At 48.0% G+C, this 22,853-nt stretch overlaps 1 protein-coding gene across 1 annotated transcript; it reads left to right on the top strand.

Moving 5' to 3' along the window:
* Nucleotides 1-251: 251 nt before the first annotated feature.
* IQCD (IQ motif containing D) lies at nucleotides 252-21,444 on the top strand. The gene is made up of 5 exons (XM_029234517.1): nucleotides 252-349; nucleotides 13,807-14,628; nucleotides 17,671-17,904; nucleotides 19,590-19,661; nucleotides 21,001-21,444. Exons 2-5 carry the CDS (start codon nucleotides 13,900-13,902, stop codon nucleotides 21,298-21,300), a joined length of 1,335 nt encoding a protein of 444 aa, XP_029090350.1. The 5' UTR covers nucleotides 252-349; nucleotides 13,807-13,899; the 3' UTR covers nucleotides 21,301-21,444.
* Nucleotides 21,445-22,853: the final 1,409 nt, after the last annotated feature.

The following is a 22,853-nucleotide window of genomic DNA, read 5'->3' on the forward strand; positions in this document are numbered from 1 at the left end:
CTTCCCCAGTTCTTGCCTGCTGCTAATGCAGGACTCCCTGCCTCCCTCCTCGAGAAGGGGCGGGACGAGTAAGCTCCGCCCCTTTCCCTTCCGTTTCTCCCCGCCTTACTCGGCCAGCCCAACCCAGAGGGAGGCCCGAGTCTTCCAATTGGTGGAGGGCTATAGAGACGGTGCTTCTGATTGGTAAGTCCTCAGGAGGTGGAACGAACTGAGCGGAATAAGGAATTTAATGGTGAAAAAGAAAGTCAATCAGACGCTGAGTCCCGCCTTCTGAGATTGGCCGGTAAGCTAGCAACGCAGTCACCTCGGTGGTTACCACGGATAGAAAAACCTGAAGCCCTCGGAGCAGGTGAATGACTTTGTGGGGAAGGGCTGGGAATGATGAAGAGATGTTGAATGGGGTCTAGCCCTCAATCCTTTGGCTCTCTGAGGAATCAGTAGCCCCCCACCGTGAGCCCGTCCCCGACTCAGGATCCTGCTCTCCAGCCCCTGCCTCAGTTTGGACCTCCCTCTCAACCCCCTGCAAGGACTACTGGGCATCCTCTACTCTGCCCCTCCACTTGTCCACTTCCTCATCCGTAAAACGTGGATGATACTAGTCAAGTGGAGTCGCATCAAAGTTAACTACTTTCAAGTCAAACACAGGTGGCTGGGAGTGAGAGTGTAGTTTATATAAGTCCGCTACCATTCCACCCAACGGCCTATATATACATCCCAGGGTGAGCATCCAATGAAAGTGAGTGTTTAAATCAGGTAATTTTGATTATACCAATTTTGGCCTTTTGTGCTAACTTTAGAACTTAACTCCCGTCCCCGTCCTTGAAATATGATTTCATTTACATACTTAAGACAAAGGGTTTGTTGTGAGGGTTAACTAAGGCAGAAAGTAGAATAGTGGTTGCCAGGGGCTGGGGGGAGGGGAAAACGGGGAGTTATTTAGTAGGTACAGAGTTTCAATTCGAGATGATGAAAAAGTTCTGGAGGAGGTGGATGGTGGTGACGGTTGCACATAGATGTGAATGTAACAATTTAATGCCACTGAATTTAAAATGGTTACAATGGTAAACCTTGTTATGTATATTTTACCACAATAATAATTTTTAAAAGCAACTATAAAGCTGGACAAAACCATCTAGTGCTATGTTAGCACACTGAAAATCAACCGAAGTCATACAACAAACTGAGAATTTTTATTCATAAAACCACCGAACTTCAAGTTTGTGCTATACTTACCTGAGACTGCTCTGATTTCCCCACCCCCAGTTCTATGGGCATAATAGTTCAACCAGGGTGGGTAGCCCCCTGAATACCAACAGCTTCACTGTTACTGTCTGATGGGGCTCACTTGGTTTGAAGGAGTACTGGCTAAAGTGGCAATCTTGGTGGGAAGAGAATAGGGGAGGCGGCAGCTCTAGCAGTCCAAGGTTGTAATCCTATTTGGCACAAACAATGGAGTGAAAGCTTGGAGTTCCTGGGGAGTGAGGCAGCCATAGGGGACCTGATGAGCTCTGTGTATATCTTGGTTGACTAGAGGTTATGCGCATGTGTAGCAGAGACCAGAGCAGGCCCAAGCCACTTAATCCCTGGCCGTTGGAGCCTGTGTGGATGTGCTGAGTGCGTGCTGCACTTTCCATGGGAGAACAGAAGTCTTACTGGCTCAAAGTTTGAGCACAACCTCGGACTGACTTTTGGCTGAATATTAAACTATGTGGATACAGAGGGGACCCCTAGGAAGCCAGGTTTAAAAATAAAAATATGAAAAAACAATTAAGCAGAGACATCAGTAGCTGCACATTGTGGAGGAGACCGACTTGAGAGATTTAGTCCAGGAAGTAAATTACCAAACACCCAAGCAAAACAAGAACAACAATCATTAGGAAGCAAAAAAATACCGAGTTGCTACCAAAAAAAAAATCTTCCCTCTAAAATTTCCAGTGTTCAATAAAAATTGTGAGACGTGTGTAAACGTACTCAGGAAAAAAAAGCAGTCAACAGAAAGTGTCTCTATGTGTCCCTAGATGTTGGCTTTAGCAGACAAAGGCTTCAAAGAAGCTATTATAAATATGTTCAAAGAACTAAAGGAAGCCATGTTTAAATAATTTTAAAAATGTAGGATAACAATGACCCATCAACTAGAAAATATTTAGTATTCCAGAATAGACTGTGATAAATTAAGATGCACATTATAATCCCTAAGTCAGCCACTAAGAAAACAACTCAAAAAAAATTTTTTAAATCAACAGAAGAATCAAAAGAGTAGACTAAAAATATTTATTTAACACAATAAAAGGCATTAACGAAATAACACAGGAACAAAACATGAGATGAGATGAATAAAAAAACATAGGAAAATGGCAGATGTGAATCCAACTATCTGAATAATTTAATGTAAATTATTAAATGTAAATGGAAAAAACACTTCAATCAAAAGGCAGAGCTTGCCAGACTAGATTTAAAAAGTGAGACTGAACTATATGCCGCCTACAAGAGACTCACCTTAGATTCAAAGACACAAAGGAGTTGAAAGTAAAAAATTGGAATTCATGCAAAGAGTAAGCATGAGAGAGCTGGAGAGGCTGTATTGCTATCAGAAAAAATTGATTTTAAGACAAAAAATATTACTAGAACAAAGAGGGACATTTTATATTGATAGGAAGGTCAGTACATCAGGAAGATATAGCTAGACTGACCAAGAAAGTAAAAGACACAAATTACCAAAATCAGAACTGCAGAAACTTAAAGAATTATAAGGAATATTATGAACAACTTCATGCCAAAAAAAGACAACTTAGATAAAATGAATGAATTCCTAGAAATACAAATTATTAAAATTGACCCAAGAATAAAGAGAAATTTTGAATAGACCTATAACAAGTAAACAGATTGAATTAGAAATAAATAGTCTTCAGGAGTTCCCTGGCGGTCCAGTGGTAAAGACTCAGCACTTTCACTGCCATGGGCCTGGGTTCGATTCCTGGTCTGGGAACTAAGATCCCACAAGCTGTGCGGCGTGGCCAAAAACACCCAAATCTTCCCTCAAAGTAAAGCCCAGTGCTAGGTGTCTTCACTGGCGAATTCCAAATAGTTAAAGAAGAAAATAGTGGGAAAGTCAAGAGTGAGAAGGGGTAAGTTCTGAGGTCACTGTTCATGCCTTTTCTGAATATTATAAAGTTTTTAGTAGAAAGCAAAAACCTATCCCACAGTTCCCTTTCCCAGGCTTCACCCTCTACCAAGCCTTTTGATTGAAAGAAACAGTAACAGAGGCTGCAGAGTCAGTATCAATATCCTTGCCTCCAGGCTGGATAGGCTGCCCCGGGCATCCCAGCCAGACCTCTGCCCTGGCTCAGGGAGAGGCATCCCTTGGGAACACACTCCAGGCATGGTTAGATATAAATGCCAGAGCTTTAGCTTGGGATTTTCACTTGATTTACAGTAAAAAAAAAAAAAAAAAAATAGGGAATTCCCTGGCAGTTCAATGGTTAGAACTCCATACCTCCACACTTTCACTGCAGGGGACACGGGTTCAGTCCCTGGTCGGGGAACTAAGATCCTGCAAGCTGCATGGCTTGGCCAAAAAGAAAAAAAAAAAAATTGAATTAAAGGGGTGAGTCAAAAAAAAAAAAAAAAAAAAAAAGAGGTGAGTCTTTCCTGCCTACTCAGTTGCTGAGTTCCCCACATGTACTTCCCTTTTTCCCTAGGAGAAGAGAGCTCTGGGCAATGAGGCTGATGCACTACGTGATTTATCCCTCAACATATATCATCATCATCACCCCCCGCTGAAGAGCGCTTTTAACTCTCCAAAGGGCTTTCCTGTCTATTAAACCATCCCTTCTCCACTCAGCTCCCTTTTGATGTGGCTAAGACCGGTGTTGTGTCACCAGGTGCCAAGGAGATAAGGGACTTGCCTAGACTTATTCCAAGAGCCCCTGACAGGAGAGAGTCATGCACCCAGGGCTCCTAAGACCCAACTTGTGAATCTGATCTTGATTCTGTAACCGATGGTGGCTTTAGATGGTGCTGAGGTCGGCTCGTCAGACAGAGCTGGGCTAGGCTTGGGCATGCCTTCCTTTGAATCTGGATAGAGCATTGGACTTAGCATGGGGGAGGCCAGGAGTTTTACAGGGAAGCCAAGCTGCTGTGGTCTAGACCAGTGGTTCTCAACCAGGAGCACCCCACCCACACTCCACAGGGACATTTGGCAACGTCTAGAGATATTTCATCTCCAACTGATCAGAGCTAATGGTGGGAGAAGGGTGCTACTGGCATCAAGTGGGTGGAGGCCAGGAATGATGCTAAACATTCTACAAACACACAGGACAGCCTCCACAGGAGAGAATTATCTGACCCAAAATGTCAGTAGTGTGGAGACTGAAAAACCCTGTTCTACACTGGTATTTTCACACAAGACAAGTGCTACACACACACACACACACAAACACGCACACCTTTTCCCTTCAGGCCCTAGTTAGTGGAACTGAAAGTAAAAGGGATTGAAAATCAAGACCATTTGAAATACAGAGCATCAGGGAAAAGTATCTCTTTGACCTTAGCTCTCAAATAATCGCAGCAGGTTATATCCTATGACCAATCAAATGCCTTTAATATGGGGGCTTTTGAACACAAGTTGTTTTTGTTTTTGTTTTCGTCTTTTTGGCTGCGTTGGGTCTTTGCTGCTGCGCACAGGCTTTCTCTAGTTGCGGCGAGCGGGGGATGCTGTTTGTTGCGGTGCACGGCCTTCTCATTGCGTGGCTTCTCTTGTTGCGGAGCATGGGCTCTAGCCGCGTGGGCTTCAGTAGTTGTGGCTTGCAGGCTCTAGAGCGCAGGCTCAGTAGTTGTGGCACACGGGATTAGTTGCTCCGCGGCATGTGGGGTCTTCCCGGACCAGGGATCAAACCCGTGTCTCCTGCACTGGCAGGTGGATTCCTAACCACTGCGCCACCAGGGAAGTCCCTTTTTTTTTTTTAACCACAAGCCAGACAAAGAAATACATTTTCCTCCTTGATCCAGCAGACACCTGTTTAAATACAAAAGAATACTTACTACATGCAGTGCACTATGATATTTTCTATTCTATTTCATTTATTTTTAATGCTAGTCTCAACAGGCAAATTGATTCCACCACTCACTAAAGGGTCATGGTTTAAAAAAGACTCTCCTACAACATAATCTGTCAGTCAGGAAAAGCCAGTGTTTTACATTTGCTAAGATTACAATTTAAATACATATATATATTTAAGTGGGGGAAGTTTATTTTAGAAGAATCTAAATTCACTGCTAAGAAATTCTTCCTTATGTCTGAAACAACCTAAGTGATACTATCCACAGTTGGATATAACCAGAAAAAAACGCATCGAAAACCACACTGCCAAAAGAGGAATTAAGGATTGTGATGAATTAATTTGTAAGGGGGAAGAGTCTGGAAAATGGTGAGCAGTTTAAGGGATCTCTGTCCTCCTCCATTACTAACTGAAAGTCATGAGTAATGCAGAAACCTGCAAAATTAAAAACAGAAATAGTAAAAAGGAGTAAAAAATGGATCCATGTTGGCTCTTTGTAAACCTTTCTGCACAAAAACAAATATATATCATATTTGGAAAAATACATGTTCTATTTTAAAAAGTATTCAAATGTTAATATTAAATTGTATCATTTTGGAAGTCATCCTAAAATCTCAACATGATTGAGTCAGGACTTCATTTCACACTCACAAAAGTTTTATCAAGCGTGGGTTCTGTTACTGTCCCCACATTACAGGTGAGGAAGCCGAAGATGCTTAGAGACGCTCATTGACTTGCCTAAAGCCACACAGCAGGAAGTGTTGATCCCCTAGGATTGAACTTCAAGTTTGCCTGACATGGGAACCCACAAACTTAATCACTGGGCAGCAGGCTCATGTTTTCCCATTCAGCTTCAGAGATGAGAGTCCAGAAGGTCAAGTGAATTTGCCCAGGGCTATAGCCGTGGCCAGTGGCCAGTAGAGAGTTGTTCATTATAACGAGCAGCTTAGAAATCTGTCGCTGGGAGCACATTCCCTCCCAACCTCAGTCACTATTCAGGGTCCTCTGTCGCCAAAGCACAGGATAACACTGGAGCCTGCGGCCACAGAGCCATCACCACCGATGCAATCCAGTCTGTTAATACCTCCAGCGTTCACTGCTTCAGCTCCAGCCCCGGAACCTTCTGCAAGCCAAATGTCATCCATGAAACATGGGTTCTCTAAAAGGACAAGATAGGATTGGGCACTACTTCAGAAGCGGTGATAGAGGGAATTCCCGGGAGGTCCAGTGGTTAAGACTCCACACTTCCACTGCAAGGGGTGCGGGTTTGATCCCTGGTCCCTGGTCGGGGACCTAAGATCCTGCATGCCGCACGGCGCAGCCAACAACAAAAAAAAGTGGTGATAGGAGAAAAAATGCAACTAAACCATGAAAAAGAGAAAACAAAATATATTTAAATCTTTTACCTTAAAATTCCAAGCCCTGTGTCCAGGGATGGGAAACAACCCATATAGGCCAGATCTTGGCCCACCATTTTCACTATTGAAATGTGACACTATTTTCTGGTTCTAATTCAGGACAGAACATATTTTGTGAAATAACATTATCCTATGATGCCAACATCACCCTGTGAGGAAACAGGGCTGTTGTTGAAGCTGGGTTTGCCATCTCTCCATTTATTCAATAGTGCTTTCCTGAGCGCCTACTGTAGGATAGTTGCTTGGGAGATAGCAGTCTTCATCATGAATGTCCTGCCCTTTCCAGCCCCTCACCTTCCCCACTGTAGACCTGGAAGGCTCACATAAAGCCTAGAGCGTTCTGAAAAAAAGCTAGCTGGGTGGTTCACAGGCCAATTGGATCTTCCTGAGGCTGAAAGGAAAAATGCTGCTGCTTCGAAGGCAAAACCTCTGCCCATTAACCCAGCAGGTAGGTGGAGGGATCGGAACTAAGCGACCAAGAGTCCCTGAGCCATCAAGGACTCCTCTGAGTCATAGGCAGAGCATCAGGATACAGGTGAGAGCACGGAGTATAGGTCTTGAAGTCGTGGGGTGGGTGAGAATTGTGCCTTTCAGAAACATGGCAGAACTGTCAAAAGCACATGAAATCAGCTAAGCAAATTATAACATCCACAATGTGTTATCAAATTGATGGCCATAAAGTTCGTAATATTCCTTTGTTATCATTTTAACATCCACGGGATCAGTAGTAATGGCCCCTCTTTCTTTCCTGGTATTAGTACCTTGTCTCTTCTCTCTTTTTCTTAGTGTGTCTTTAACATCTCCCTACCGCTTGCTAATCTTGCTTTTTTAGCAAGACAGAGATCTGGTCTCAGACCCATCCTTCCTGGGTCACAGTATCTAGCTGGAATGAAATAACACCAGGATGCAGACATTGTTATCTTCTGTTTCATGAAAGTGAAACAGATTTTCCAGTTATAGCAAGGTATAAAGTTTCCTTTTTAAGGAAAAGTACTTAAGGAGGAACATGAACATGTATTTAAAGAAAACAATTGAGTTGATAATAGTACAGCTTGGTCTAGAGATTTGGCAGAAATCACAAAGGTGGCATTCCAGCGAGAGAGATTTGGGCAACACTGAATTAGAACCAGCCATCATGAAGGCATCTTTCTTGCCCCATCAGTTCTGCTCCAACAATCCCCATGTCGTGATCAGTTACGAGGTATGTCTTGGTAATTCGCTGATAATAAAGTTCCAAAGTATGTGAATGATTGACTCCAAAATATAAAATTCAATGAGAGATGATTCAAAGCTTACCCTAAAATAATTTAATCCCTCTCCCTCCTTCACCCGCATTCTGATAAGCTTTTTTTTTTTTTTGCCACGTGGCTTGTGGGATCTTAGTTCCCCAACCAGGGATTGAACCCAGGCCCATGGCAGTGAAAGTGCCGAGTCTTAACCACTGAACAGCCAGAGAATTCCTGATAAGCTTTCTTAAGCGAGGAGAAAGCAATGGGGTGGCAGCTCTGCGCTGTGAACTGTGTCTAATCCCAGGTGTACCCATGGGAACGTGACACCGGGAGGAAGACTGTGAGGCACTAGAAAGAAAGGTGAATCAAGTCTAGCATTTATATTTATAAGTAGTATAATATAATATGAAGTAATGCAATATAATATAACGTATTATATTATATATGCACGTATAACAACAAATATGCATATCATGTTTGTAGTTGTCAAATAGATTGAATGCTGTAGGAATCGAGTTGTGAACCCATCTCTTCTCTACGCCTCTACTTAACAGGACTCACTGAAACTGGACCAGCAAAGAATTAGTCTACAAATCATGATGCTAATTTTTCCACCATAGAAGTCAATCTTAAAATCAAGAGGCTGGACAGAATAGTGGTTATGGGATGCGGACTCCTAAGACAGACTGCCTGGGCTGAAATCCCAGCTCTGTGACTTACGTGCTGTAAACTAGTAGAAACAGCTAACCTCCCTCTGCCTTCCTTTCCTCTTCTGGAAAATGGACATAATAAAAACACCTACCCCAGGAGGCTGTTGTGAAGAATAAAGGAGTTAATTTGTGTAAAGCATTTAGAACAGTGGTCGGTACATAGTAAGTTCTCAAGAGTTAGTTCATTTTTTGTTTGTTTTTTTGGGGCCGCCCCACGTGGCTTGTGGGATCTTAGTTCCCTGACCAGGGATCAAACCCAGGCCCCTGCAGCGAGAGTGTGGAGTCCTAAGCACTGGACGCCAGGGAAGTCCCAGGAATTAGCTAGAATTTAATGGCATTTCTTAAAATGAGATGCTCCCCACCCCCACGTAAACCTCTCTCTCTCCCTCTCTCTCCCTCTCCCTCTCTCTCTCTCTCTCTCCCTGTCTCTCTCTCTCTCTCCCTGTCTCTCTCTCTCTCTCCCTCTCTCTCTCTCTCTCCCTCTCTCTCTCTCTCTCCCTCTCTCTCCCTCTCTCCCTCCAATTTGTTTTTTCACACCCTCTGACTTCTCCATGGACCAGTGCTGGATTTGCAGGGTACTTGTACGGTAGTTGGGTTTTCTTCTCCTTTTTCTCCCTGGGGGGAAAAAATATAATTTACCTCAAACCTTTTTTTTTTTTCTTCAAAATGTTCCGAGAGGGAAAGTAAAACATCCAACAAGCTTATCTGAGTGAAAACAGGTATAATTTGCATGATAAAGATATATTTCCATTTATAAAGTTCATCAGCAGAATTAATGACAAATAAAGGGAAGATCCAATTAAAGTCCCCCCTCCATTAACAACCTTCTTTCACTCTTAGGGCAAGAATTTTAAAGGGAGAGGCTTAAGTTGGAAATGACTGAAATATTAAGGTTCGTGGCATTAATGAAGTGATCATATTAGAATTCAAGGAAAGGAGATTCTCCAGTGATTTTTGTAATCACAGTCAGATGCATTTCTCCCAATTCCAGTTCCACCAGCTTTTTCTTGTTCACCCAAATGAGCTGTCAGGAACTGATGGGCGTCATCATAATCAAAGAAAACAAGTTTGCCCTTTAAAGCAAAGAGGTAATTTGGCTGAAAGCAAATTGGAAACATTTCCCATAACGTTGCATTTGCAGCCGCAATCTCTAAAGAATTTGAGAGTTTTGATTTATGCTTGAGAGCCTTGGGGGACCATGGGGAGAAGTGAGTTCATTAAACACTTGGTTCACATTCATTCTGTGGCCCATGGGGCAGAGATCCTTCATTCCCCGGGGAGGCTGAGGAAGCTCCATGGCTGTCCCTAAAATGTTATTTTCAGGAAAAGCCTTAAGGAACTCACGAGATTGATTGGGGAACAGGAAGCAGGTGGGAATCAAGGAGATGCAAGATAATGCCCTTCTGCCCCAGTCCTCAGCCCCCAGAGGCTTCTGGTTTGTTTGTTTTTTTAATAAATTTATTTATTTATATTTTTGCCTGCATTGGGGCTTCGTTGCTGCGTGCAGGCTTTCTCTAGTTGCGGCGAGAGAGGGCTACTCTTCATTGCAGTGCACAGGCTTCTCATTGCGGTGGCTTCTCTTGTTGTGGAGCATGGGCTCCCAGCGCATGGGCTTCAGTAGTTGCGGCATGTGGGCTCAGTAGTTGTGACTTGTGGGCTTAGTTGCCCCGTGGCATGTGGGATCTTCCCGGACCAGGGCTTGAACCTGTGTCCCCTGCATTGGCAGGCAGATTCTTAAGCACTGCACCACCAGGGAAGCCCGAGGGATCCATTTTTCCTGGCCAAGGAACAAAGCCTCGTTAGCACCTGATCTGGGTTCCTTTCTTCCTGTTCTTTGTTACTTTAGGTGTTCCTTGGATTTCCTTACTCTTTGCCTTGCTGAACAGGTGTCTTTTGTGGCTTCATACCTCGCTTCCTCCTCCCTTGCATTCGTATCTCCATTCCCAAGGTCTTCCTGGAGCCCCCTCGACATTGTGTTGTCAGTTGCCTAGCATATTTTGTCAGCTAGGGTCCTTTGATCGCGAGCAACAGAAACTAACCCTGGCTAAGCAAAATGGTGAAGGAAAAGCTGAAGATCCAGCCCTCAGACAGGACGGCAGCCAAGGAAGTTCTGGGGATCTTGGTAGCAGAATCTTCAGGAACCCATCACTGGCATGAATCAGGTCCTGCCATTTCTCATCCATGAGTCACTCTTCAGGGTTCCTAGGAGGCAGAGACCAGGATTGTTTGATTGGCAGTCCCACCAAGACCACACACAGGGAGAGAGAGGGTGAGTTCCTCAAAGGAAAAGTGGGGTGCTGTCACCTGACGAAGAGCAAACAGGTCACGGGAAGGCCGAGACATCCTTGCCCACTGTCTACCCCAGTTATGGCAGCTATAGCTCGATGAGTTTAAAACTGAAGTCTCTGTCCTCCCTTCTAAACTTCCTCTCCCAATTTCCCTAGATTCTCAAGGGCCCCACCATTCTCTCCCATCCCCACCCAAGCTCAAAACTGTCCTTCATTCATCAGGTCCTAATGGTTCTTTCTTCAAAACGTTCCTCACGTCCACAGACAGAGTATGAAAATTGAGATGGCCCAGGTAACCTGTAGTGGTGGCAACAGATCTCTCCCCAAGATGAATATCAGTCTTTTTCAGTGCTGGGAATTCAGTAGTCATGAAAATTGATAAAGCCTCTACCTTCTTTGGAGCTTACTTTTTAGAGGAGGGGAAAGACAGACAATAAATAAAGATGTCCATGGAGAGATGTCATATGGTGAGAATTAACCTGCGGAAAAAGTAAACAGGATAAGGGGACTGGGAGGGTGGGGGAGAAGGAGAGGGTTTATATTTTACATCGGGTGTCAGTAAAGCACTCACTATGACACTAATATTTGAGCCGAGAAGAAGTGAAGAAACACGGTCTGCAGATATGTAGAGGGGTATTCCAGACAGGAGGGACAGCAAGTGCACAGTCCCTGTCTGAAGTTGGATCATACCTGACACGATCAAGGAACAACAGCAACAAAAAAAGGTCAACTTGAGTGCATAAGAAAGTGAGTGGTAGCACTAGCCAGATTATGCAGGGTTTTATAGGTAATTGTAAGAACTTTGGCTTTTATTCTGAGTAGATGGGAAGCCATTGTAGCCATGGTGTGCTGGTAAATGTTTAACAACCAGTCTGGTGGAGAGGCAGTGCTGATTTGTAGAATTTGTCAATTTCCATGATGTAAATACTCCCACCATGGCTGATTTCAAGCTACCAATGATTTAAGAACCAACTCACAAATATCCTGAAAATTTAGCAATCAGCTCTTGTGAGCTGGGTTTTGAGTGGAGGAGTGAAAAGATCTGACATTTTAAAAGGTTCTCTTTGGCTGCTGTGATGAGAAGAGACTGTGGGGCAGGAGGGTGGAAGTAGGGTGAACAGTGAAGAGGTTATCACAGTCATCTGGGTCAAGGATGATGGACACTTGGAAGGTCCAGTGGCTCAGTGACATCAGGGACAGCATTCCAACAATTCTCTTAATTTTTCCTTCTCATTCACAAAGTGGCTGCCATTGCTCCAGCATTAAGCCCAAGTTCAGGGAATGGACGTGAAGCCAACAATGTCTGTCTTTTGTGTCAGGAAGGTATAAGTTTTCATGGAAACCCCTAGAAAACTTATCCTTCTATTTCGTTGGATTTCATTGGTTTGAACTGTGTTTATAACCACTGCTAACTCTAAAGGAATCTGAGAAGGTGGGCAGTATTTCCAGCCTCTATAGTACTGGCAAACAAGAGGGAATTGGAGTTGGGGGGTGTGCCTTCCACAAAGACGCATGGCCTTATGGGAACCTATAAAAAGAATTTGACCCAACCTGGAAGCCCAGGAAAGGCTTTGCTGCAGAAGTGAGACACTTGAACGAGATCTAAGTATAAGGAATTAACTTAGCAAGGAGGAGAGAGAAGAGTGTTTCAGGAAGAAGAAATAGCATGTGCAAAGGCCCGGGTGGAAGGTTTACAATATCCCAACTGATCTGCCTGCCAACAGCCCTTCCTCTATAAGTCACCCATTACAACAGATCTTTCTCAAAGTCTAATTTTATCCTGTTACACTTTTCCTGAAATCAAAATGGATCCCAGCTTCCTACAAGATAAACTCCAAAGCCCCCACTCTGGTGTTGATGGCTGGTCATAATACCATCTATTCTAGTAATACAACTTTATCCCCTTCCTTCTGTAGTTGTTGAACCTTCATGTGTGCATGTTTCATATCTCAAAGTAGTAAACAGGATAAGGGGACTGGGAGGGTGGGGGAGAAGGAGAGGGTTTATATTTTACATCGGGAACCCCTAAAGCACTCACTATGACAGTAATATTTGAGCTGAGAAGTGAAGGTAAACTCTGGGAGGACAGGAACTATACCTTGCATCTTTTTTATAATCCCAGTGGCTCAATAAATACCTGAATAGATGACTACAGGGATGATCTTTGTTTTTTTTGCGGTACGCGGGCCTCTCACTGTTGTGGCCTCTCCCGTTGTGGAGCACAGGCTCTGGACGCGCAGGCTCAGCGGCCATGGCTCACGGGCCCAGCCGCTCCGCGGCATGTGGGATCTTCCCGGACCGGGGCACGAATCCGTGTCCCCTGCATCGGCAGGCGGACTCTCAACCACTGCGCCACCAGGGAAGACCTCCACCCCGATTTTTTTAATCCATTCTTAAAAGCCAATGCAAATGCGCTGTGCTGGTCCTCATGCTGTTCGCTCTCAGCACCATTGCTTGTCCCTCTTCTGCTCTGTCTCCAGCTGCTGACCCCTGCAGGCTGCATTGCCCAGGCTCCCTTGTCGCTGGTTTCCCACTGGATTTGGTCAGTGGGAGGCGCTGGTGTTAGATTGGAAGGCTGGACAAAGGGAGAAACCAGATTTCTCCTCTTCTCTCTGCTTTGGGCTGCATTTCCGGCAGTGGCCACAGCTCCACTGGGGCTATAGTGACTCCTGGACAGGAAATGGCTGTGGCTCCAGCTTCCCCTGGGTGGCCCTGATTCCCAAACCCACTGCTTCCTCCTCCTTCATGGTTTCCTGCCATTGACAATCGCTGGGTGGCTTTCCCTTCCCCTGATTGGCCTCTCAATTCTTCCATCACCCATGTAACTGGTTGCTGTGTTTGAATACCTAGAATGATGTCTGTTTTCCTGGTTGGTTCCTGCCTGACACATGTGCCTGAGACCCAGCTCCACACATGGTCCCTTACCCTTGGGGCCCTGAGCACTGTTACAAAGCTAAACGCGGCTTTCCTTGAGAGGTTCTGTGTAAAGGCTGCAGAGCACCTAAGACAAACTCTCCACGTCCACAGCTTACGGCTGCTGTGGCCACACCAGCCATCCCGAAGTCAGCCTGACTCTGCTGACTACCTACTCCTTCCTTTTTCAGGGTTGCCAGAGACAATAAAAGCAGGAAGCCCAGATAGTCTACCAAAGTCTCAATCTCTCAGGGCGTACAAAGGCGAAGAAGACCGCTCATAAAATGGCTTTGGACGTCCTTGCCGTGGCCCCTCTCTACCAAGACCCTGACGTCAACAGAGTAAGGCTGATAGCACAGACGACCAAAAACTCCACCACCCCGCCAAAACCCTTGCCTCCTACCAAGACCAAACTCACCACCATCGAGACCAAGAGGATCATGTCCGTCCTGGACGAGACCATTCACAAGGTGGAGTTGGTGACCCTGCTGTCATACGTGGCATCCAGTTCCAAGAATTCGGAGGGGATGCTGGGGGAGGACATCATGAAAGCAGTGAGAGAGCACCAGGACCTTTGCCAGATCCTCCTGGATCGCGTCAGTTACCTGCAGGAGGAAGAAAGGCAGTTGCAGGAGGAAGAAGAGTTCGAGGATGAACCGTGGTTCCGAGACCGTGTCCTCTCCATAGAGGTGCAGAAATCCCACCTCCCACCCCTTATGCAGCAGATCAAAGGATCCACCAAGAACATCGTGAGACTCCTGCTCGGTAACCCCCAGGCTGCCAGTCTGTTGCAGGTGCAGACCCTGGGCAGAAGTGCGGAAGCCCAGAGTTTTATTGATAGTCTGGTAGAACTCCGAGGTTTCCTGTTTGAGAAGCTACTCACTAGTCCCATGGAAGCCAGAGACAAGACTCAGTTCATCCAGGACATCACCAGACGGAATCAGAGGAACCAAGAAATCATCGATACTCTGGAAAATGAATTGGCAGCCTGCGTGAGGAACAGGGATGCAGAGGTATCACTGCACAGTATTGGTCAGGTTATAGAAGGAGCCCCAGGGAGGAGCCCAAATCTTCTGGCAGTTGGGTTTTTTCCTCAGTGATTTAAATAGCTGTTTTCATTCGTTTACTCCGTAAGCATTGTTTTGAGCACTTACCAGGTGCCAGGCCTTATAAACGACGAGTCCACATGGCCCCAGCCTCATGGAGCTCATGATAGGGAAGGTAGGTCTTAAAGAGCCGATTTAATTACAGTTTTGAGAAGTACAAGGAAGGGTAAGTATAGGGTGCTATAAGAGAGTGTTATAGGAGAGCTGAACTTGGAACTCAGGGACGTTGAAGCCAAGACATGGAGAACGAGAGGGAGTGAACCAGGCGAGTGAGGTAGAGAGAGACCTTCCAGGCCAAGGCTGGGTAGTAAATACTTAATTTAAGGCTTTGCTCGCAGATTACACAGGGCCTTTGAGGCCTAATCGAGGAATGTGGTCTTTGTCCTGAGGGTAAGGGGCAGGTAGGAGGGGTGGAAGCTCTAGAAGAATTTTTAAGAGGGGAAAGGATAACATGATCCCAACCTAACAAGACACATACTACGTGTTATTCTTCTTTTGCGGAGCACAGGCTCCGGACGCGCAGGCTCAGCGGCCATGGCTCACGGGCCCAGCCGCTCCGCGGCATGTGGGATCTTCCCGGACCGGGGCACGAACCCGTGTCCCCTGCATCGGCAGGTGGACTCTCAACCACTGCGCCACCAGGGAAGCCCCTATGTGTTATTCTTTACACACATTTTCGCACTAACAGCTAGCAAAGTCCCTGGGAAGTGGCATATAAGTATAGGTTTGGCTGCTAAATCAGAGACCCCAAATAATAGTGGCTTAGCCAAGCTGGTGATGTATTTCTGTTTAACAGAGAGCTGGCATGGAAGCTCTGCTTCGTAAACTCGTCAGGGGCCCAGGTTCCTTGCTGCTGGCTTCTCTGCTGTCCCCCACATGGGACTTCTAACTGTGGACCCAGAAGGCTGCTCCAGCTTTCCACTGTCATGTCACCACTGGTCCAGCCAGCAGGAAGGAGGAAAGGGGAGGAGGGGACTTTGTCCTACCCTTTTGGGACATCACCTAGAAGCAGCATTCATATAGTTCTTAGCTACACCCAGTGCTAGAGATGCTGGGAAAGTGGTCTGTAGCTGGGGCCACCTTCCCAGTGAAACATTCTGCTCTACAGCCTTTCTGGGGAGAACAGGTCCTGGGGGACAGCTAGCCAGCACTGTCACATTTTCATTGCCCTGTGATAGATGAGAGATCAAGGCCACCCTCCCTCCCTGATGTACTAGCTCGGGGGGTCCCCCCTTCCTTATGTTCTCTCCGACTTTGTCCTGTACAGCATTCATCAGGGTTTGTTGATGACTGTGTGATGATTTGATGATATGATTGGGGTCTGGCTCCCCCACAAGAGAGCAGGGACCTTGTCTCTCTTGGCCCTCCACTGGGTCCCTAGTGGGCCTGGCACAAAAAAGGGGACAAGGTAATTATCTGCTGAGTAGAGAGATGACAGGCTCCTGGGTGCTCAGGGGAGACCACTCATAGGTTGGAGGGGTGTCACCTAGGGAAAGGAAGAGGACTTCCAAGTGGCTTTGCTGGTCTCATTCGGGTAGTGGAAACAGCTTGGGGCTGCCAAGTTGGACAGATCTGGGGTCAAATTCCATTTCTGCCAGGTGGGCAGATTTCATCAGGTCACTGGATCTCAGTGTAAAATGAGAGGATGACACCAATAAGGCATGTTGAGGGGTCCACAAGAAAAGCTCTGACTGCGAATACTACTGCCTGCTTCAAACCCAACCCCTGAAGGCTGAAGACTTGCCCACAGGACAGGCTTGCCTCAAACCCCTCCCCACCCCGCCTCCCACTCCCTGAGTACAGGAAGTGAGCTCAGACCCGCTGCGGCCCTGCTGCCAGCTGCCCCCAGCCCGAGGCTGCTGGCCTGAGCCAGCCACAGCACTGGTGTGTTCAGAGGGACACCCTAGCGCTTGTGATCAGCCTTTGGAGTTTATTTACGAAACAGCGGTGCCCCCCAACCCCAATTCCTGTTTTATTTTACTTTATTTTATTTTTATTTATTTATTTTTAACATCTTTATTGGAGTATAACTGCTTTACACTGGTGTGTTAGTTTCTGCTTTATAACAAAGTGAATCAGTTATACATATACATATATCTCCATATCTCCTCCCGCTTGCGTCTCCCTCCTACCCTCCCTACCCCACCCCTCTAGGTGGTCACTAACAAACCACCTAGCTGATCTCCCTGTGCTATGCGGCTGCTTCCCACTAGCTAGCTATCTTACGTTTGGTAGCGTACATATGTCCATGCCACTCTCTCACTTCGTCCCAGCTTACCCTTCCCCCTCCCCGTGTCCTCAAGTCCATTCTCTAGTAGGTCTGTGTCTATTCCCGTCTTACCCCTAGGTTCTTCAGAACCTTTTTTTTTTTTTTTAGATTCCATATATATGTGCTAGCATACGGTAACTGTTTTTCTCTTTCTGACTTACTTCACTCTGCATGACGGACTCTAGGTCCATCCACCTCACTACAACCAATTCCTGCTTTAGAACCGACTGAGGGTCAGGAGCCAAGCCAGGCCCTCAAGGGGAGAGTCGGGGGGGGGGGCAATCCCTGCTGCGTGTGTTTATCTCACACTTTCATGCATCGCGCCAAGTGTCCCTGGCAACTAGGCACTCCCCTGCTGTGCCCCGGCAGGAGCGTCGCGCTGTCACAGACCTCTCCTCCTGTGACCCCGCTCAGGCGCGCCTGTGCACTTCACTCACGCCGGGAAATAGAGGACGGTGGCCAGACACCCTGTCTGGATCAGACAGACCCGGCTTCAAATTCCATCTCAGCTGCACAACCCCAGACAGACTCAACCCCCGTGAGTCTCAATTTCCCGGTCTCTAGGCAGGCTGTCCCCGTCCTCCGGGGCCAGGGCTGGGATTTGGTGGCTCACGCCAGCCTCTCCTGCGATGGCTCATGATCGCGGAGGTATCCTGGAGCCTCTCTTCTTCCTGGCCCAGGTGGAGAAGGAGAACTTCGTGATCCAAGAACTGAAAAACCACCTGCACCAGCTGCCCAAGCTCTCAGAGAACAGCCTCCTTCGCACCAAGCAGGAGGCTGAGAAGCAGCAGAAGGCGGACTTCCGGGCCTCGCAGGCCCGGGTGGCCAAGACCCAGCAGGAGATCCTGCTGCTGCAGGCGCAGTTCAACAGCCTGGTCGTGGAGAACTGGGAGGCAGAGCAGGCGCTGAGGAAGGTGCCCCGGGGAAGCGGGGCGGTGGGGGCAATGGGGCCACTGGGGCAGGGGAGGGGGCGAAGGGAGGGCCGGGCGCAGGGCTTGGGGTGGGGGGCAGGGCTGCTTCAGCCGCCCGGGGCGCAGCTCCCTGGGGAGAAGGGTGCAGGGAAGCCCAGGATGGACGCAGTATCCCTCGGGAGGCGGGAGGGAGCAGCACACAGGCCAGGGGCTGGGGGCAGAGAGATCAGGTCCTGCTGCAGGCCAGCTCTGTGACCTTGGGCAAGTTCCTGGACTCCTCTGGGCCCCACAAGGAGGATGATACCCACCTGTCCTGCAAAGGAAATGAAGGCGCACAGAAACCTCTGGCAAATCTCTTAACTCCCTCCGAGCCTTAGTTTTCACATTTTTAAAGTGAAAGTGATTGCATAGGCCTTAATGAGTTGCTATGAGAATTAGATGGGATGATGGGTAGGCAGCTGGTAGCACCTAGTAGGTGCTCAATAAATATCCTTTTTTCATCTGCCTTCTCCATCGTCTCAGCCAGGACCCAGGCCCAGCATGCACCCAGTTTGCTTCCGAATCCCTTTCCTCACAAAGGACACCCTTTCTAACACTTGTTTTCAGATTCGTTTTTGTTTCACTACACTTTCGAGCATCTAATGGAAGCACCGGGCCTCTCCCCCATGAAAAGGCACAGAAGCACATACCCATGGTGGGGGGCAATTCTTGGGTCACAGGCCCCCTGAAGCCAGCCCATCCGTGGTGCCCAAGTTACGAACTCTTGCACTGTAGGACTAAGGAGCTGATTTTTTTTTTTTTAATTGAGGTGAAATTCACATAACATAAAATATAACCGTTTAAAGTTATTCAGTGGCACTTAGTATATTCACAATGTCGGACAACCACAACCTTTATCTAGTTCCAAGATATTTTCATCACCTCCAGATAAAACCCTGTACTCATTAAGTAGCTTCTCCACCCCCCTCCCCCCAGTCCCTGGCAACCACTCATCTACTTTTTGTCTCTATGGATTTGCCTATTCTGGACGCTTCACGTAAATGGAATCACATAGTATGTGGTCTTTCGTGTCTGGCTTCTTTCACTTAGCCTTGCACTTTCAAGGTTCATCCACGTAGCACTTACCGATACTTCCCTCCTTTTTATGGCAGAATAGCATTCCACTGTATGGACAGGAGCTGACCTTTTAAAAACAAAATGAGATCACGTTCCTCCACCGTATCTAAATCCACCCAACAGCTTCCACTCTCCCTTACGTTAGAAACCAAACTCCTTCCACTGCTGACACTCCCTCTGTGACACAGCTTCTCACTCTGAGCTCAATGGGACCATTCTCCTCCCCGGCCACGCCATTCCAGCCACACTGGCTCAGTTCCTACCCTTTAAACATCACCAGCTTGTTCCCACCGCAGGGCCTTTGCACCTGCTGCTCCCTCTGCCTACAATGTTCTGGAGCTGGACTGCTGGCTTCAAATCCAAGCTCCACCACCCATCAGCTCTGTAATCTTGGGCCAAGTGAGTTAGCACATCTGATCCTCTGTGTCCTTGCCTGTGAAATGGAGAACATACCTTGTGATGTGGATTCGGGAGGCGAGGCATGAGGCAGGGCCTGCTGATGCAGAGCGGGCTGAGTGCCTTTTATTGTTAATATTAGTCCATCACACAATGACTAATTGAATTTCTTTTAGAAAAAATATAAAGTGGAAATGGAAATTGAGAACTGGATCCAGAAATACGATTTGGAGATGAGTGAAAAGCAGGTATCTGTCTGCCTAAGTCTCTCTCAAGTGTGTTTCCCAAGATCCTCTAGGAATGGGGGTGAGGGGTGGAGAAGAGAAGCCCTAGTATGGTCCATGGTCTATGCCAAGTTCTGGGCCTCTCCAGAGTGGCTTCCCTGCCCCTTCCTTAGGCTCAAGGGTTTGTCTAGCCTGGGGCAGTGAGGGGAGTGGTGGGAAAGGAAGGAGCCAGAAGCTACGAGCCACTAAGATGTGCTTGACACCAGGCCCGAAGATCCTGGCTCCATCTACTGTCAATATCCCAGACTCCCTGTTCCCTCCTGCTCAGCTCCTGCTAGCAGCCCCCTAAGCCAGGACTCATCCCCACGGGATTCAAGCGTTCACCTCCACCACTTCACTCAGTCACTCAGGAACTTTCTACCGAGTGCTTAGATGTGCCCAGTGCTGGGCTCCAGCGGTCAAGAAAGTCCCCATTGTCATCTGGAGGTTCTACTCTAGTGGCACTTACTCGCTGTGTGACCCTAAGCAAGGGACTTGACCCTTCTGAGCCCATTTCTGCATGTGATCACAGTAACACCCACGCTGGAACCATGGTGGGGATTTAACGAGTCACCGTTGTCACAGGTGCTTTTACAGCACAGGATCTGGCCTGGAGGAGGTGCTCAGGGAATAGTAGCCTAAAAACGGGGTGCCCTTAAGCCTCCACCCAGCTCTGTGATAACATCGGTGGCCCAGCCCCGACTTTGGGGCAGGGAGGCCTGGTGAGCACTGGAAGTGACATAAGCCTCTGAGTGGTCAACATCAGGTGTGCTGTCTGATCCTGAGTGCTCTATGAAGGGGGAGGCTGTGCTCTTGTTTCTCTGTTCCCAGTGAGGGTGGTGGGTGAATGATGGCAGAGACGGAGTCCACTTAGCTCTGTGTCCTCTGGAAGTACTTTTCTTCTGGTAGATGCCTGGTGGGAGCGGGGGGGATGGACGTTGCATCCATCCTGTCATTTAATCCTGGAAATAGCTCCCATCCCTGCTCCTGGGTTTGGAATTGTCCCCATGTTTCAGATGAGGAAAAATGACGGCTTGAAAGGTGAAGCCCCTCGAGATGTGGCTGAGCTGGGATTGGAAGCCCAGCCTGCCCAGCCCACGAGCCGTGTTCTTTCCTCCTTCCTGACCTATTTCAGCTGGGTCCCACCGCAAACTCAGATGGACCGCATCAGCTCTCCCATTCTCATCTGGGCCTCAGATGCAGAAAGGCTTAGCGTAGGCGGTATTGCTGGGGGCGGAAGCGCCTTTGGGAAGGGTGGGAACAGAAGAGGGTGGCAGGCGGTGCTCTGTGCCTGGAGACCCCTACCCCCTGCCTGTCACCCCAGGATGAGTACGAGGAGTTGGATGTCATCCACAAAGAGGAGAAGCTGCAGCTGGAGGAGCTGAAGAGACGGCATGACGTGCTGGTGGAAGAGTTCTCCCAGATCCAGGCCGAGCAGGAGATCAATGCCAAGAAGAGGCTGGAAGCCGAGCAGGCGATGGTGCACATGGTGCGGGCTGCCATGCTCATCCAGGCCCTGTGGAGGGGCTACCTGGTCCGCTCCATGCTCAGGTCCAAGAAGAGGAAGCGGAGCAAGAGCAGAGTGAAGGGCAAGGGCAAGGGCAAGGGCAAGGGCAAGAAATGAGTCCCTCCCCCCAGCCTGCCCAGACCCCTGCCCTCACCAAGATCTTACCTCTCACTCGAGAGCTGGCCTGGAAGCCCCTGGGATGTGGAGCCCTGCGATTCATGGCTTTAACACTTTTTCAAAATTAAAAACCCTTTTAAACCACAGCCTACAAATAAACTTCACTTTACCCAGGGCCATTGGGTGCGTGTCCATGCTGCAGGTGCCGTTTCCACGAGGGGAACACACAGGCTGGGTGTCAGCACGTAACCATTCCTTCCTTTAGCCTCGGTGGGAAGCCGGACCTTGGGCTGCATCTCCCTCAGTCCCAGCCCAGAAGCTGCCATGACTGCGATGGACACATCACCTACCAGGACAGCTGGGTGTGGGTCACAGCTGCCCACAGGGGAGGGCGGGGCAGGCAGAGAACTCCAGGAGGAAGAGGGAGGGTTTCAGGCTGCACTCTGCCCCTGCTCTGGATATCAATTTGCCCACAACTTCTCCCTGGTTTAGCACCGTGAAAGCTCAGGGGTCCTGAGGTCATAAACCAGCAACCTCACATTAGCCTTATTCGGTGTCCAGGTAGTTGAAGAATATATTTTTTAATTCACTACTGGCGTTTTTTTTTTAAGTCTTTATTGAATTTGTTACAATACTGCTTCTGTTTTATGTTTTGGTTCTTTGGCCATGAGGCATGTGGGATCTTAGCTCCCTGGCTAGGGATCCAACCCGCACTCCCTGCACTGGAAGGCAAAGTCTTAACCACTGGACCACCAGGGAAATCCCCACTGCCGGCATTTAAAAAATCAGAGGCTACTGCTTAAAAATGCCTTTTCTGGAAAAATCTCATCATCCAGATAGCCCGGGCCTGCGTGTCTTCTAAAGGTGAGGAGCGCCCCCTTTGGGTGGCAGGTTGTCCCAGTCGCCACCACTCCCAACTGTCTTCCAGCCATCATGGCCTCAGCGTCAGTCATCCCTTATCATCATACTTGGGCGGTTGCTTCCCTTTTTTAGTACAGTTTGGAGGAAAGAGGTATTTGTGGCCAATGTCTACTAAAACATAGGGGCAAGGGATAAAGGCAAATGAGAGCTGAATGTTTCAAGTAAAACTGAGGAGGGAGGGAACTAATTCTTTGCGAGAGTTCTAGGAAATTTAAACACCCTACATGTTTAAAATGCTGTCTGTGCCAAGAGCATGGCTCGCTTGCGTCCCTCACGGGGCACCGGAGCCGTGTAGGCGTCTGAATGTGCGCCCCTGGTCCTAGGCACTGTTGGTCCCTCCCAGACTGTTCCCCGGGAGTGTCTGCTCTTCCCTTCCCCAAAGGTGGAGGCACAGAACCAAAGATGTGGTTTCCAGCTGGGCTCTCTGGAATCCCGGTGCTTCCTGGAGGTGCAATCCACCAGGATGCTGGGATTCTGGGTGCAGCTCCATCAGAACAAAGGCTTTGCTGTTCTTCCTGAGGGGCCTGACCCAGGATGGTGCAGGGCAGGAGGCAGGCGGGCGCTGACCACTTAGGCTTTCTTCCTGAGTGCTCTCCAGGTGCCATGTGGAACTTTCTGGTCTTCTTGGACCC

Source organism: Monodon monoceros, unplaced genomic scaffold (assembly GCF_005190385.1).
Source record: "Monodon monoceros isolate NGI ecotype Baffin Bay Population unplaced genomic scaffold, NGI_Narwhal_1 Super_Scaffold_1, whole genome shotgun sequence".
Taxonomy (NCBI): Eukaryota; Metazoa; Chordata; class Mammalia; order Artiodactyla; family Monodontidae; genus Monodon; species Monodon monoceros.

Excerpts from the sequence above, each read along its gene's own strand:
- IQCD (XM_029234517.1), top strand. The coding sequence starts at position 13,900 with ATGGCTTTGGACGTCCTTGCCGTGGCCCCTCTCTACCAAGACCCTGAC. Across the intron at positions 14,629-17,670 it reads TGAGGAACAGGGATGCAGAG|GTGGAGAAGGAGAACTTCGT; the intron begins GTATCACTGCAC and ends TTCCTGGCCCAG. Across the intron at positions 17,905-19,589 it reads CAGAGCAGGCGCTGAGGAAG|AAAAAATATAAAGTGGAAAT; the intron begins GTGCCCCGGGGA and ends AATTTCTTTTAG.